Here is a 16,663-nt window from a genome sequence, read left to right as displayed (position 1 = left end):
GAAAGAAAAAGGTTGGCGCTATCTTCCACTATAGTTCTGTTCCGACTAGCTGATTGGAGGCGCAAAGGTAAATGGCGCACCCACTAAGTGGATACAACGTGGATAGATACTTAGAGGCTTTTTCTTTGCATCGGGGTGGTGACACATGTCAGGTTTCCAGGAAAGACCTCTCGACTTTTCATAATTTCTTTCGCGCAGTAAAATCTTTCTCTTGAGGAGAAAGTATATAAAAAAAACATTTTTTCACTGCGGCAGAAATGTTCGCCCAGTGCTACAACTTTATGCTGCCAACCTAATTTTGGCGCTGCATACGGTGGGCAGAAGCGTGGCGTCGTGGCTGCGGCAGCTGCAGTGTGCGGTCGTTGGTGCGGTCGCCGTAGTTGGCGGCGTTGACGGCAGCTGAGCCGGTGAATGCCAGGGTGAAAGGGGGTTGTTGTGTTTGGCGGGACTTTTATTGCTCTGGAATGTAAAAGTTGTTAAACCAAAATTTGCCGAGTCTACGAGTAGCCACAACGACTGGCAGCCAAGGAAAATCGAAGGTAAGGTACACGTCTTGTATTTATTGAAAGAAACTCATTATTAGAACTTGCGCTGGAGAAGAAGCTCGCGAGGCGGAGTACGCGTTGTCAGCCATGGGGGCAATTTTTTGCAAATTGAGTGCGATCCTTCGGAAGTACGATCACACTGCTGAATTCTTGACATGCTTTTATTGTGTTGTAATGATCTTGGAGGAAATCTCTGTGCCGACTGCGCGTGCTGCATTGTGTTCAGGATTGCTTCGCAATTTATTTCTACAGGTTAAAAAAGAAAAAAATGGCTGTGCAAGCGCTCAAACCTTTTGAGAAGGTTGCCGTGGAACAGGAGTACCGTAGACAGCTCGGAGGTCTGGTAAAGACACAGCACTCGGCGAGAGCTTCATCAAGCGTTATGCTTAGCGCCAACGTCGCAAGTAAGCTCCTTCATTTAATAATTGGGCAGCTTATACGAAAGCTTGTTTGATCTGACAGTTTTGAAGAGTTTTTGAGCATTCTAACTACTGTGTTGTGAAGGTTCGATTACGCACACCGTCAGAAGCAAATTATTTCTTGCATCTTGCGCAGTCGAAAACTGCCATTGCGTTTGTCAGGCAGAAATACCAAGCCATGAGGATCTTGGCCCGGCTGGCGGGTTGTCTCTTATGGCTTTTTTCAGGGAATCCAGGCTTTTATACGGGCAGTAGATGCTGCACCGTGCAGCGCCATGAATATAACTTTTTGCCTTCACTGTGTGAAAGAGCCATTATAATCTAAAAATTTCAATTTCTCCAGATTGCATCGATGACAGCGTTTGCTTGTACGCCTATATTCCACAAGTTCAGAAACATTTCATTTTGGGTGGCAAGATTGGTGAAGGTACGTACTGCAGTGATAAATGATTATATACAGCCTGCCAAATAAACTTCCTGCTGTTTTTTTGTTCTGTTTTTTTTTTTTTTTTTTTTTTTTCAGGCACATTCAGTCATGTCTACAAAGCAAGACTGAAGTCAAGTGCAGTGCGCATGGAATTCGCCATTAAATTTTTAATTCCCACAAGTCACCCTTCTCGAATTGCAAATGAACTACAGTGCCTCAGACTAATCGGGTAAGAGAATGAAGTTGTGGCATTACTTGACCAAGCCTAATTCTACCGGTGCAGGTGTAGTAGTATAGATTGTGTTATACATTCGCTCTTTTAAGCAGGGTAACAGTAAATGTCCTCTTGCTTTAGCCGCTGACTGTGACCAGGTGAGGAAAGGGTTATGCTTTGCAAATAACCTGACAAACAGAATTTTGATGCAGCATCAACAGTTTCTGCGAAGCTGTTTCCTGGTTTGCTAATGTGGTGGCTGGGATGTCAGTGCAAGTAATAGAGGAAGTTTTGTTTCCTTCCTCCATGGTGTAAGCTATTTGTTGATAAATGTGCCATTTGATCATGTAAGCCACTTGTGTGCTCTGGGACATTTCCCTTGCTAGTTCGCCATTTGGTTACTGTCAGCTTGAACATGTTGATATTGTTTTTTCTACACTTGCATTCATATTTATAAAGGAAGCACTTGCATGCTTTTTTCTTTATATGAATAAAGCACTGCATGCTTATATGACAGTATAATTGCTATTGCATTTTTAGCAGTCAAGAGAAACCATGTTCCTAACGCTTGTGTGGTCACTGCTCCTGCTTATACTTTCTGTTGGTCACATGTAACATCGATGCTATCTCATTAAATTTTCTGTTTAGCTATTAAGTCACAGCTGTCACAACTACAACTTTGAATTGCCTGCTGTTTGTTAATTTCATTCACTGCCCTTTTTTTATATATACTTTGCTCACTTGTACTATATAACAATGTTTTTTGAAGTGTAACAGGTAATGCACAGCAAAAAAATGGTGAAAAAAAGAAAGTAGACCGAGACAGGTTCATTTTTCAATTTCTGTGCTTTAGCTGTTGCACTTCAAAAAACATTCTATATTGAACCAACTAGCCCAACTCGCCATCTTGCTTCAGTTGTACTAGGTTAGTTTTCTCTCAAGCTTTTTAACACAAACATTGTCAACTTAGCACACAACTGGCAGATGACTGTAAATGTGTTAACCCCATACATCCAGACTTTATTGAGCAGAATGTTCTACTGGCAGTGAGGTAAAGTTGTGAATGTATCCTGGGCACGAGCAAACATTTTTAGGTACAGTGAAAATGGCTGAGGTACGAAAGCTGTTCTGAACTTTATGTATAGAGCCCACGTGTACGTCAATGTTTTCATTGCACTCATGCTTTGCAAGATTGCTTTTTTTTTTCTCAGCTCAGCCCTTTTCAAGCTAGTGTTCAAGTGAGGTAATGTAGGCTTGAATTAGTATAGATGACTTGCGTAATGTCATTGTAGCCACTTTGTTGGTGCACCAGTGTGATAACCTGCGTAAGCAGTAAGAAATGTGAGACTGCAAAAGGACGCACTCCTAGTGAGGCAACTACATTCCGCCAGGGTTCTGCCTTGGCTCTGGCACAGATGGCTGCGCCTCTGTTGCAACGAAGCAGGTTACTGGTGGCAGTGAATATGCTGCACTGATGTGATCATGGCTGCCATGTTGAAATACCAGCATGGTCTGAAGCTGCATCTGACATCACGTGATAACTACCTATATATAGTTGGCCAAGAAACAATGAAAGCTGCAGATGACCAATTGTATTGTCTGCATGATTTTTAGACTTGTGGAGTGATCATCATTCTTAGTTTTGCTGTGGCTCCACTGTTAATGTGCAACTCCACTGTTAATGTGCTGATATCGGCAATATTGTAGTGCTTTTTATTTTTGAACATCTGAACAGTGTGTCATAAGATAAGTGTGGATGGTCTTCCTCCTATTCAGGGGCAGCAGCAATGTCATGGATGTGAAGATGTGCTTTTTGCATAAAGGCCATGTGGCCATTGTGATGCCATACTTTCCTCATGAGAAGTTCCCAGTAAGTCTCATCACACAGAAGTATTGCAGTAGAGGCTCATACATTATTGTCCTCACTGGTATCCTTTCACTCTTGCAGGACTTCGTGTATAAATTGAGTGTCACTGAAGTGCAAGAGTACATGACCCAGCTCTTCATTGCACTAAGAAGAGTTCATTCATTCAACATCATTCACAGGGACATCAAACCCAGCAACTTTCTCTATAGTCGCAAATGTAAAAGGTCAGATCATCTTGCCATTTCCTTTTACTGCTGATGCTGTAAAGGAAACATCTTGGACATGCGTCCTTTACTTTTTTTTTGTTTTTGTTCATAGATTTTCTTTAGTTGACTTTGGCCTTGCCCAGAGGCTAGGTGGTGGGTCTAGTGACTCTGAACCAAGGCCACCAGGACCATTGCTAAAGGAATTGGGGCCATCATCACAAAACCCGCCATCAAGAAAGAGAGCCAGAACACTTGACCAAGAAAACCAAGTATAGACTTAGTGATTTTTCATTCAATATTTTTTTACATTGTCTCCAGTGAGTGGCTTTCATTAAGTTTAATTTTCTTTGTTCACTCCAGAAAGCTCAAGTGAAGCGCCAGTGCCTGCCAGCACACATGGGGCCACCACTTCACACAATCAATGTGCACAATGTCGCAAAAGCAGCTACCGCAGCTGGCAAATTGCAGCAGGCAACTGCAGCTTCAGCCAAGCCTGTGTCTAAAGGGGCACTAAATCAAGCACGCCGCGGAAGAAGAAAGCTGTGCTGTTGCTTTGGAAGAAATGAAGTCTGCAATATTTGTCTTAGCAGGTATGCGCATTTATGTATGCAAAACGTATGTTATGAATACGAGTTTGGCTCCTGTTTTAGCTCTATTAACCCTTTCAGTGTTGCTGATGCACCGGTACGTTTTTGCGTTTCTGTCCCGCCATGTCATTGACGTCGGATAGGAATTTGAGGACCATACCAAGAAAGCATTTGCCATTATCTGTGTCATTTTCTTTTTCCTTCTGCATAACCAGAGATAAACCATTGTGTTCGTTTTACAATATCCGAGAAAGGAACCCGACTCTGGAGGTGCATCATCTCCGAAAAATAACACTGAAAGGGTTAAACGAACACTAAAAAAAAAAAAAATTAAGTGAAGCTAGATTGAAAGATTTCGCTTCTGTAATATCGAATAAATTCTTAGTGCAAACACCTTTTGTAAGCGAGAAAATTAAGAAAATGGAAAATTGGAGCAGTGTTACCTGTTGTGGATTATACCTGTCATGTGACATCAGCACTGGCTGGTTCACAAAAAGCGTCGTAGAGGGAGGTCACGTGTAGATTACATAAACCTGTCCGTTTTGCACGGGCGGTTCAAGTTAAGCAGCAGCGGGAGCTTTGGTGGCACTTTTCAACGCAATGAAGTCATGTACAGCGTAGACCGCTTATAACGTAAGTTGCCGGAGTCATAAATATCTGCACTATAAGTGGTACCACACTATAACCAAAACAACTATCTTGTTGCGATAATGGACACTCCAGGCGCATTTCTGCTGTTGCTGTCACCGTGCTCTAGGTTCCGTATTCGCTCACAAAACAAATTAACAAGCACGGTGTCACGCGCGCACAAGCAAACATCAACACATCTCGCTCGTTGACCGCGGAAACGAACTGTCAAAACGCTCGAGTGACGAATCGCGGCGAGTGAATTGACCTTCGTGCTATCATGCCTCTCGCTTCAAAGCGACCTATAAGCGGCGAAAACACGGCGCGCGGCGGACTTTCCTCGTCGCAGATTGCTTTGAAGATAGGGCCAAGGCGATCATATCGCCGAAGTGGATCGTCGCAGATTACGTCCTGCTTCGGTCCACTGAAACCGTTCAGCATTGCTTTGCTGGCGAAAATCCTCTCCTTCTGTTTGCGCCAGTCCTGAACGCAAGTTTCGGATTCTCTGAACCCCTGTGTTGCGGCCCGATTTCCGTCTGTCTCCGCACACATGATCACTTTCCTTTTAAATGCGGCATCATGATGAACTCGGTACTTCATGCTGATAGACCAGCAGAGAACGTGAAGACGGACGGTAGACTATTGCCTAAGCACATGTACTGCAGCACATGGAGGAATTGAGCTACGGTAGCTATGCTCGACGCGCGTGCGAGGCGGCCATTTTGAAATGCCGACGGCTATATGGTAACGCAGATTTAGGGTCGTACTCGATTCTGAAGCGCACGCAATTATTGGACCTGTTTTATCGGAAAAAAAAGTGCGTGTTAGATTCGAGTAAATACTTTATTTGTGGCTTGAGGGGAGCGTTTGCCGTCTAGGTTGACTGCCGAACTTCCAGGCTGCCGCACTGTAACCAGTATTTCGTGTCCCGCAACTGCACTATAAGCGATACGCGTATACATAGAGTGCTATGGGAAAATTAACTGGAGTCTGAAAAGACCGTATTATATCCGGTCCTGCACTATAAGCGGTTACGTTATAAGTGGTCTATACTGTATTGGCACCCAGAAAATGATGGTAGACTTCCAGATGAATAATTTATCTAGCTAGACTTAATATTTTCTTTTAGTGTCCCTTTAACCTGCATTGCCAGTGTTGCATAAATTCAACACAAATTTCCATATATGCAGCAGTGAGTTTTTTTGTTTTGTAAATTTGTCACTATTTTTGAGACAAACTATTTTAGCTATATATGGAGACTGAAAATAGCAGTTCAGGTGCAATATTCTGCAAGAGAAAATGACTGAAATGTGGCAGCATTCATGGAACTGTGTAGTTATGAAGAATCGGTGGTATAAGTAGTCTAGTAACTTTCTACTCAACTTGCCTAATGCATGAAATTCTGCACATTCCAAATGTGCATGATGTATGTTTATGCAAAGTTAAACATATGTCAATTTGCTGTCGCACTTTTGGTAAATGCTTACCTGTGTCAGTTTAGTAAACTTTTTCTGGAAAAATTGTGCATGCAACAATAGAGCAGATATGGCATAACTCTGAGTACTTTCCAGTAGGGGTGTTAGAATAGCGAAAGTCTTGAATTGAATATTGTGAAAAACTTCCTTTCAATATAATATAGAATATGGAATATTTTCTTATTTCTAAACAATTCGAAATATACGGGTTTAGTGGAGTTTATATAGTGTAAGAACGCTTATTTACATTACTTTGTGCATGTAATGGCATTTAGTACAATTGGACGTGCAGTCAAGTGAGATGCTTTCAAATGAGTAACTGCTGAAAGGTGATTGCATCTGGTGCGCCATGAGAGTGACAGTATTGAAACAAAGGAACAGCACGACTCCATGCATAAGTGCGTAAAGTGTTGCGTTCGTTGAATTAGATTAATGTAATACTACAAAACTGTATATCATTTTAAAGGGATGCTAATATGGCGAGACTGGCTAAATAACCAATTGCTTCGTGTAAGTTGAGAAATCTGTAGGCTGTATGAAGGCTAGACATCCTTATTCAGTAACTGGAAATGATTGAATAGAAGTTATCTACTCTGTGTTCGCCTAAAGGGCCCCTAACCAGACCACATAGCAAGTTTTGGTTATACACTGGAAGTTGTTACGTGCCCTCTTGGGAGCATTCTACCGCAATAATTTTTCAAATTGGTTCATTAATAGCTGAGATAGAAATATTTCAGTGCCGTGAACCCATGATCTAAGGAGGCGAGCGTCACCGCCAACAAGGACACTCTCTCCACTTGCCCTGTTTAGCCTCCGCAAGCAAAATTCCTTCCCTGCATTCTCCCATAACAGAGATGGAGGATCGCGTGATGCATATCGCACAGGCCTTCTTCTTCTTCTTTTTTTTTTTTTGTCTCCAGCTTTTTTGTGGCGCGGCGCACTTCCGCTGACGGTTGTGTGCGCGAGCTGTTGCATTTGTCTTGTTTTGTGCAGCGCACGATTTTGCGCGCTGTGCACGAGAACGCCTGACTAGCGGTATAGGTCAGTGCTAGACGAGACGCAAGCGGATCACAGAGCATGATCACGCGTGGGAACACATTTTTGCTCTCGGCGCGCGCGACTGCACGACGTGGGAACAAGCAGATGAAACGGAAATACATCTCTCTTGCTGTGCTGCGAAGTAAAACAAAAACACGCAGATATTCGGTTTTTGTGTTTGATTATTTCTCTATAAACATTTATTTGTCTATTAAAGCAATAGATTACACAAATAACAGATGTTGCCTTTAATAATTCTCGAAGTGTCACGTGTCACTATGACTGACTTCACAGCATAGACATGCACGTAGGTGCACTTGCTGATATACGTCATGCCCCCCTTCTTGGAGTGCGGCGCCCACAAGAAAAAGGGCAAACGGCATTTAGTTTGAAATTTCAGCTCTTTCCACGGTGCGTAGCTATATAATTCTTAGTAGACTCTATCAAGAGCACGCATTATATGCACTGCACTTGTTATCTCAAAATGGCGAGACCTGGTGAGGGCCCCTTAAGAGTGGCGCCTTTACACAATAGCCGTAGCTCTCCATCCGTGGAATCATTCGGAGCATTCACCACTTGCATTGATTATATTTAAATAGTGAATTATCGAATTGAATAGCGAAAATTATTCAATTTGTATTCGAAATTTTGATTATTTGCACACCCCTGCTCTGAGGGAAAAAAAGCAGAAAATGTATTCATGCAGGCATGTGGGTGATAGGTTTTCAGAAAGTGTTTGAGCTTGTCACCCACATGCTGATAATGTGTACATAAAGTTCTATTTATTACACCTGTGCATTTTTTTCCTTTGCAAACATGACTGATTGACTTGTGGCCTTCCTATATGCCTTGGTGCATACTCAATATGGTTGCCAACTGTCCCGGATTTAGCGGGACAGTCCCGAAATTTGCTTTCTTTATATACTGGATAACAATAAACAGACCAGATTTCATTCTTATAATGCCTGACAGCCTGGTTGTGCATTCTTATCTTTGGTCTTCTGTTGCATTGTCATAAATGTAAAGGCAGTTTTCTTTTTGGCGTGGTTTGAGCTCTTAAGCCCTAACCATTTGCAGTACCTCTTTTACTATACCTCTATCCATATTGGTAGCCATATTAGCTGGGCAACTATACTGCACCTTTCTTGTTTAAAGGGGCCCTGAACCACTTTTTATCGAAGTGGAGAAAGACATTTGATGTGAAAATAGGCTATTTCAGAAATACTTTGCCGCAAAAAGTACTGCAATGCGTTCAGCAGAAGCAGAGTTATTGGCAATCAAACATGGCTTCCGCTGTGCTCCATTCCTTCTTTAATGCCTTGCACTGCGAAGGCTATGGCGAGGTGGGGCGTGGCCACACCACTCCGCCTTCGAAATGTCACTGTGGCACGCAGTTCAAATTTCAATTTGGATGTTAACGTAGACGCCACGACTTTGGATTTTGGTGCCTACGATGTGCTAAACGTAAGCCAAAGGCGGTTGTCCTCGGCGAGCGGCAGTGCGCTTAGCCAGTGGACTTGTGGCGGCCCCCCGCAGCGACCAATAGCAGCCATGTTTTGGAATGTGCTTTATTACAAAATAAAGCACGCAAAAAAGAGTGAGGATTATGGCTTCTGTTGAAACAAGAGCGTTTAAGAGAAAGGTGACTTCGCGCTCCGCTTGCGAGCTCCACGCACTGCGTATGACAGCAAAACTTGGCTGGGGTGTTCACAGCAGTGTATGCTACCCGCGGACTATGTTATTTCACCAAGCCCGAGGGGTGGTTCAGGGCCCCATTAAGTCATGACATGGTAGGAGTAAAAAAAAAAATTGATCAACCTTGTTGCACATACGAACTGGTACAGACTGGCGGCTTCTGGCACTGGGGGGGGGGGGGGGGGGGGCGGCGGCTGGGGACCCTGCTGTGGGCGGTTGTGTATTGGTGTGGTGGGTCACGGCTGAAGGTTAGCACAAGTCAAGTGAGAGAAGGGACTAGAGTATTGTCCCAATTGGAAATTGGGACCATATTCTTGCATTGGGACAATGCTCTAGTGAGCTGTAGAGTATACAGTCTTTGATGTGATGAGCAGCTCATAACAGCAAGGAGGATTAACAGGTGTACTGAGCGTGTCTCAACCTGATCTTCACCTATTGATACACTGATGCATGCAGAATCCTGCGGTACGGAAATATATATGGGATGTGGTAGATGCGGTAACGACCTTCCTTCGCGACTCTACTGGGCAGCCTGTTCCTAAAAAAATGGTGCTGCAACTCACTTTAACGAAGCCTTTAGCAAAAAATTTTCACGAGTTCTTAATAAGCAACTTCCCGAGTTGCGTAACTATGATTATCCAGTCATGTTCCCAGTAATAGTTCATATATCTGGTGTTGCTAAACTTATTGACAAACTCGACAACAATTCTTCACCTTGCTTCGACTCAATTAACACCAAGTTCTTAAAAAACACTTCCGCGTACAGGTCTATTATACTAACCAAAATTTTCCAACAGACACTCAACACAGGCGCTTTACCTTATCAGTGGAAGGTTGGGAAGGTGGTTCTGCTTCACAAATCTGGTAACAAAAACATAGCAACCAACTATCGCCCCATCTCACTTACCAGCACGTGCTGCAAACTACTCGAACACATTGCATTCAAAAACCTCGTCGACTTTCTTGAAGATAACACATTTTTTTCACCTGCACATTATGGCTTTAGGAAATCATACTCATGCGAGACTCAACTCGTATCCTTCACTCATCAGTTGCATCAAATTCTTGATCGTTCGTCATGCGCTGACTGCATTTTTTTAGACTTCTCAAAAGCTTTCGATAAAGTCTGTCACAAACTTCTAATCCACAAACTAACCCATTTGAATATTGATTGTAATCTTTTAAAATGGATCTAATGTTTTCTTGTTCATCGCTCACAATACGTCACTGCTAACGGCTGCAATTCACCGACGTGTTCTGTTGCTTCCAGAGTGCCCCAAGGATCGGTTCTCAGTCCTTTGTTGTTCTTAATATATATTAACGACCTTCCTCGCAAATAACTTCTAACATTCATCTCTTCGCTGATGATTGTGTTATCTTTAGAGAAATAACTGCAGATTGTGATACTAATCATCTTCAATCCGACCTTGATATAATATCCAACTGGTGCAGTTTATGGCTAATGGAATTAAATGTTAACAAGTGTAAAGCTATGCATGTATCTAGGACACCCAACGTCTCTCAAGTATACTATTTAAATAACCTTCCTTTAGAACAGGTAACTTCGTACAAATACTTAGGAATTCATATCACGTACAACCTTACCTGGGCAACCCACATTAACAATATAGTGAACAATGCTAACCGCGCTCTTGGTTACTTAAGGCGAAACTTTTTAAGGCTCCACACTCTGAAATTATTGCTTTATAAAACCTTAATACGCCTGAAATTAGAATACGCTACATCAGTCTGGCACCCTAATAACTTAATTAACACATTAGAATTAGTTCAGAATAACGCTGCTCGTTTTATTCTTTCAAATTACAACAGAACTGCCAGCGTAACAGCCATGAAAACTAACCTTTCTCTTCCATCTCTTGCAGCTCGACGTAAAATTTCCCGTTTATCATTATTTCACAAAATTTTTCACCATACAACACTGCATGATGTATTCATTCATATTCCACACTACGTATCTCATCGCATCGATCATTCTTACAAGGTTCACGTCCCTTCTTGCAGCACAAATACATTTTCCCTGTCATTCGTACCTCGGACGTCACTAGAGTGGAACCACCTTCCCGCAAACATTGTATCAATCAGCGATAATTCCTTGTTTCGTGATGTTTTAACCAACATTACTTGCTAGAATGCAGTTTCATGTACTTGTATATCTTGTCTTTTTTATTGTAATAGGTTTTTTTTTTCATTGTTCATTGTATTCCCACTGAATTATTTGTCAAATTGTATTTTTATGTTGTACTTGTTTCTCTTGTAATACTTACTGTTTGATTTTACCTGTAACCCACTCCCCTCTGTAACGCCTTCACAGGCCTTGAGGGTATAATAAATGAAATGAAATGAAAGATGTGGCTGTCATCGCATGCATTGTTACCAAGTGCCAAGCGGTAGTACTTTATCCAGAACAATGTTCACTCATGTAATAGAAAGTACCGGCAAACACTGTTTTGAGGTATGCTTTCAGTTTCATGTCTCATTTATAATGAAAATGTGTGTGTGTTTCATTATAAATGAAAAAAAAAAAAACACTGAACTCGGCCAAAAAAGTGTTTCTTGATAACTTCATTCATTATTAATATAAGCAGGCAACCAAGCTTTTATTTCATTTGTTGTGTGATTTTCAGTTTTTATGTGGGTGGCTTTTAGCACCGTAACCATCTCTGAAGGTTCCTTTTTTGATTGTTAATATTAAGCTGTGCAATTCAGCACTTAAGGCTGTTGTATGAAATAATAGCCTACAGATGCTATTTGTCTATTTGAATGCATCAATCTGTGCTCTGCAAATCTGTGTCCATCAAGAACAGTTATTTTAGACCTTTATTGCATTAATCACCTTCGATTATGCCTTTGCACCTGCAACAGTTTTGGATTGCTTACTGCTTTAATTTGCAATGTGCAGGCCAGCTGAAATTGCCCCTCGTGCTGGAACTCCTGGTTTTCGCGCTCCAGAGGTTCTTTTGAAGTGCCGAAACCAAACTACAGGTTTGTGGTCTACTCAGTATAGAGCTGTATGTGTTTGGTGCACACACACAAAAATGTCTGCATAATTTTGTTTTGTGTGTTAAATGTTTTCAGCCGTAGATATGTGGTCAGCTGGTGTCATATTTCTCTCCTTGCTGAGTGGCCGCTACCCATTTTTCCGCGCCCAAGATGACCTCACTGCATTGGCAGAAATCATCACAGTCATTGGCAGCATTCCTGTGCAGCTGGCAGCTGAAAAAATGGGTGAGTCTTCATTTTGGTGACACGTCATTAGTATCGTCACAGGAAAGGCTGTTACGACTAATAGGGCAGAAAACTCTTTAAAAAAACAGCATGAAAATGCTAGTTTTCAAAGAGGGATTGTGCTTAACTGGAATTTAAAATGCCACTCGCAACAAAGCACAACATTTTTTTTGTAATGGCTTCAGTTCGTATTCTGCTAAATGGACCAGCTAGCTCTGTGTACTGTAATTGAACTTGTGGTGGCTTGGTAAAAATTCATGCATTGTACTGAGTCAAATGCTGGTTGCTATACTGTCACTGAGCTTTATCTTCTGGACTTTTCTTCCCCCCATTCCTGTTTGACAAAATACCTCTTTAATGAAGTAAGTGGAACTTTAAACCAGTGAAAGCAACTATCACTGGCAACTCTCACTGGACAGTGAACAAGCAGCAATGCAGAGGAAAAAAAAAATACTACTGCTCTGGCCACTATTGTCAAACAGCAGCTGTGACGCTGTCAGGAATGTCAATGCAGCATGTAACAGGCATGGACTAGCTTGTAATGCTGAAAACATTAGTGCAGCATCCAGCGTCTGACGCTGGAGGCTTAACACTGACTTGATGTTCCAGTGCTATGTAACCGTTTACAGTATATCCGGAAGGCGGTTTCTTCATGCAGGTTTTGACACAGCATTTATTCTGCTATGGAGGCTCACATGGCAGCTGGCATGCTAACCCATGTGACCACCCCGTTCCTCACAAGGCTAACAAGTAGAGATCGCTTCATCCTACCGAGTGTTCAAACGCCTTACTCTGCAAATGCTCGTTAGAACACAAAGAACATAAAAAATGGCATCAGATTAATTATGAAATTTTGGTTTCAAAGAAAAATTGGTAATCACAAGGGTGTTTGGCAGAGAAATATTAAGTGCTGGAATTTATGCTAGGAAATAGTTGAACCTTGCTATAACAAATTTGCATCCCCATGAAAGTACCTTCATTATATGCACACAGTGCAGTCCACTTAATACGAGGTCTGTTTGAAAAGTATCCGACCTTATTTTTTTTATTGTGAACACCTGATGGATATGAAACAAGCGTGCTTGCATCAGCCAACCTTAAACCTTCGTGCGCATGTGCCAATTTTTTCCTGCCTGCCGATAGCGTCAGTCGCTGGGACGCAGCGCTTGAGTGAGGTAGGGCGCAGTGCTCTCGTTGGTTTTTTTATTGCAAGGAAAATGACGGAGCGACTGGAGCAGCGCTACTGCATCAAATTTTGCCAGAAACTGGGCGACAGCCAAGTGGAAACCATTCAGAAGATTCAGACGGCTTTCGGTGACGATGCTATGAGCAGCAGACCGATTAAGGAGTGGTACAACCAGTTTAAAGACGGTCGCACTTCGGTGGAGAGCGAGCCACGTTCTGGTCGGCCATCAACATGTCGAAATGACCAGGTCATTGTCGAAGTGGTGATGCGTCCCCATCGTGTGACTATCCGAGAAATTGCGGAAGAGGTGGGCATCAGCACTTTTTCTGCACATTCCATTATGTCTTAAGGTTTGGCCATGAAGAGAGTTGCGGCGAAATACGTGCCGAAGCTGCTCACGGTGGAGCAAAAGCAACTTCGTGTTGAAGTCTCACAGGACATGCTAGATTCTACAAACAGTGACCCCAACTTCATAAACACCATAATCACTGGTGATGGGTGTACGGGTACGACCCGGAAACCAAATCCCAGTCTTCACAGTGCAAGCATTCCACGTCATCAAGACCAAAGAAGGCTTGCCTAGTGCGCAGCAACGTCAAAGTGATGCCGACTGCTTTCTTTGACTCCCACGGTGTGGTACACCCCAAGTACGTACATAATACATCGCCTACATAATACTGTATGGCGCAAGAGACCGGAGTTCTGGTCAACAGGAAATTGGCACATCCATCACGACAATGCTCCTGCACATTCCCCGCACTTGATTCAGACTTTTTTGGCAAAAAACCAGACTTTTGTAGTTCAACAGGCTCCTTACTCTCCTGATATGGCCCCCTGCAAGTTCTGGCTGTTTCCCAAAATCAAGAGGCCATTGAAAGGAGCGCGACTTCAGACAAGAGAGGACATTATGGCTGCAACGACAGCTGAGCTAAACTCCATTCTAAAAGAGGGGCCTTCTCGGAATGCTTCCACCGCTGGAAGAAGTGTGTGGAGTCCCAAGGTGACTACATTGAGGGTGATTCGGTTTCCAAAGCTCCAGTTATGCCTGCTTTTTTTTTTTTTTTTTTTTATTCTTCGGCCAAAGGTCGGTTACTTTTCAAACAACCTCGTATACGATACCGCATATAACGATATCTCTGTTAAACCAATGGCGTAGCCGGGGGGGGGCTGACCGGGCTTCAGCAGTTGCGTCGCGTGAATTTTTTTCGGCCGGTGCCCTGCTCCCTTTTATGCCTGCACGAAGTGCATGTGCGTGCATCAAGTGCGCGGATTTGCACTATGCGGAATTGTGCTTTATGTCCAATTTACAACTACACCTGGCATTACATAACCATAGTAATCAACACCAAAATGTTAAGAGAGACCTAAAAGGTTCTTGGAAACCACCAAGTGGGCGTATGCAACCTTAGCCTTCCCCCCCCCCCCCCTTGTGCAAACAAAATCCTGGTTATGCGTGTGGTTATAACGATGAGTCGACTTATGCATTAGGGTTATGAAAAAAAAAAACGTATAAACTATAAAGTTTAAAACTATAAAATATAACTATTTATATAAAATATAAAGCCGATAAAACTGCTATCCTTACTTTGTATAGCTGTCAACTAATTTGCTATCCCAATCAGTGCTTTGCCTTTCGGGTGAAACTCCACCTTTTGTTATGACATACAATTTAGCCGAACTCTAAATCAACATATGCGTTATGTCAGTGTTGCTGCTCAAAAATCAGTTTTTTTTTTTTTTTTTTTTGTGCTAACTTTGTCTTACAAAATGTTATTGGCTCTGGCAGATAATGGGTGGAACAAGTGAATGCCACGAAATAATTTGGTTTCACACTGCACTGCTTTGACTACATGTTTACTTTCCGCTAACTCAAGTGCATGCATTGACCTATGCCAGGGTCATTGTGTAAATTGATGCAAGTGCTCTTTGCATGTAAAGAGCATTTTTGCTGACTAGAGTATAGAAGCATTAAAGATGCACCACAGGATGAACTGTATTGTAATGGAGCCTCTAAGAAAGCAATTGTTTTTTTAAGCATTTTGATGCATGGTCAAAAATCTCAGGTTGCATATATCCTATTTGCTGACCTTCAGCAGGTTACGTCGGCTTTATTCTCTTCATGCTTTTGAAGAAATTAACAGCTACTGAAAATAATTTGTGTTGCTGCAAACATATTGTCAGGGATAAGTTTGGTTTGACTGATGAAGTGATTACACACATTTTCTTTGACAATGGTCAAGATTATAACAGTTTAATTTGATACTATAAAGACAATAGCAGCAACAGAGACTGCTGGTCTAGGTAATGCATGCTTAGTCAACACTGAGGGACAGCACTTTATCTTTGCTTGGACAAGTTTCTGCCCATGACATCCAGACTCCTTTGAAAAATATCATGAGGGAAGTGCACATGGCTTGAGCTCTACAAAGTTAAGTAATCTTAACTATTCAATTGCGCAGGAAGCTATATTAGATATGCAATGTGGTATTTTTCAGATTTCAAATTATGTTTGGCTGAAACAACTTACTAACCTACATGCCATAATAAATTATGACCTGTTTTCTGTTACTTCCAGGAAAACTGCTTACTGTCAGCCACGAAAAACCAGTGCTAGATCTAAAAACCTTGTGTGAAAGGTTACGAGGTACCCGTGAGGCCAAAAGTGGGCAGACAGCCGATGATGTGGAAAAGGCACACTTCAGGTACCATGAGTCATGGCTACGTGTGCCAGACTCTGCTTATGACCTGCTGTACAAGTTGCTTGACCCTGACCCTACAACTCGGATCACAGCTGAGGATGCCCTAAAACACGATTTTCTAAAGGAATCGTTGTGTTAGTGCAAATTGTGAAACGGCAAGAATGATCTCATAACTCTGTTTTCAGTTTATCTGCTGAAATGATAAGAAAATAAATTTTGTGCAGGCTATTTGGTTGTCCATTTTCTCATACATCAATTAGTTAGCTTTTTGAGCACAGCTCATGCGAAGCTAGCAAATGACAGGAAGTGGAGGAGTGTACTTGCTTCCAGTGATTGTGCTTTGGTGCATTATGTTTGTATCTCTGTTGAGACTATACCCTGTTTCATATGTCAGGTGCAATGCTGTGGAGGCTAGAGAGACTTTTTGCGGTG

The 16,663-nt window shown here is 42.2% G+C and overlaps 1 protein-coding gene across 5 annotated transcripts; it reads left to right on the top strand.

Annotated features, from left to right (window-relative positions):
- Positions 1 to 303: 303 nt before the first annotated feature.
- Positions 304 to 16,458, top strand: LOC119436515 (cell division cycle 7-related protein kinase). 5 transcript variants are annotated; one of them, XM_049658207.1, is made up of 11 exons: positions 304 to 539; positions 798 to 949; positions 1,308 to 1,391; positions 1,488 to 1,620; positions 3,382 to 3,475; positions 3,554 to 3,696; positions 3,791 to 3,947; positions 4,039 to 4,268; positions 12,021 to 12,103; positions 12,197 to 12,346; positions 16,108 to 16,458. In XM_049658207.1, exons 2-11 carry the CDS (start codon positions 814 to 816, stop codon positions 16,368 to 16,370), a joined length of 1,473 nt encoding a protein of 490 aa, XP_049514164.1. In that variant the 5' UTR covers positions 304 to 539; positions 798 to 813; the 3' UTR covers positions 16,371 to 16,458. The 5 variants fall into 5 exon arrangements, with proteins under 5 accessions (XP_049514164.1, XP_037559310.1, XP_049514178.1 ...); XM_037703382.2 differs by having other exon boundaries at positions 304 to 544; XM_049658221.1 differs by having other exon boundaries at positions 304 to 550; positions 808 to 949.
- Positions 16,459 to 16,663: the final 205 nt, after the last annotated feature.

Source organism: Dermacentor silvarum, chromosome 1, assembly GCF_013339745.2.
Source record: "Dermacentor silvarum isolate Dsil-2018 chromosome 1, BIME_Dsil_1.4, whole genome shotgun sequence".
NCBI lineage: Eukaryota > Metazoa > Arthropoda > Arachnida > Ixodida > Ixodidae > Dermacentor > Dermacentor silvarum.
Note: the sequence above shows the minus strand (reverse complement) of the source record. Positions and strands in the feature narration are given on the sequence as shown.

Excerpts from the sequence above, each read along its gene's own strand:
- LOC119436515 (XM_049658207.1), top strand. The coding sequence starts at position 814 with ATGGCTGTGCAAGCGCTCAAACCTTTTGAGAAGGTTGCCGTGGAACAG. Across the intron at positions 1,392-1,487 it reads GGGTGGCAAGATTGGTGAAG|GCACATTCAGTCATGTCTAC; the intron begins GTACGTACTGCA and ends TTTTTTTTTCAG. Across the intron at positions 4,269-12,020 it reads TGCAATATTTGTCTTAGCAG|GCCAGCTGAAATTGCCCCTC; the intron begins GTATGCGCATTT and ends TGCAATGTGCAG.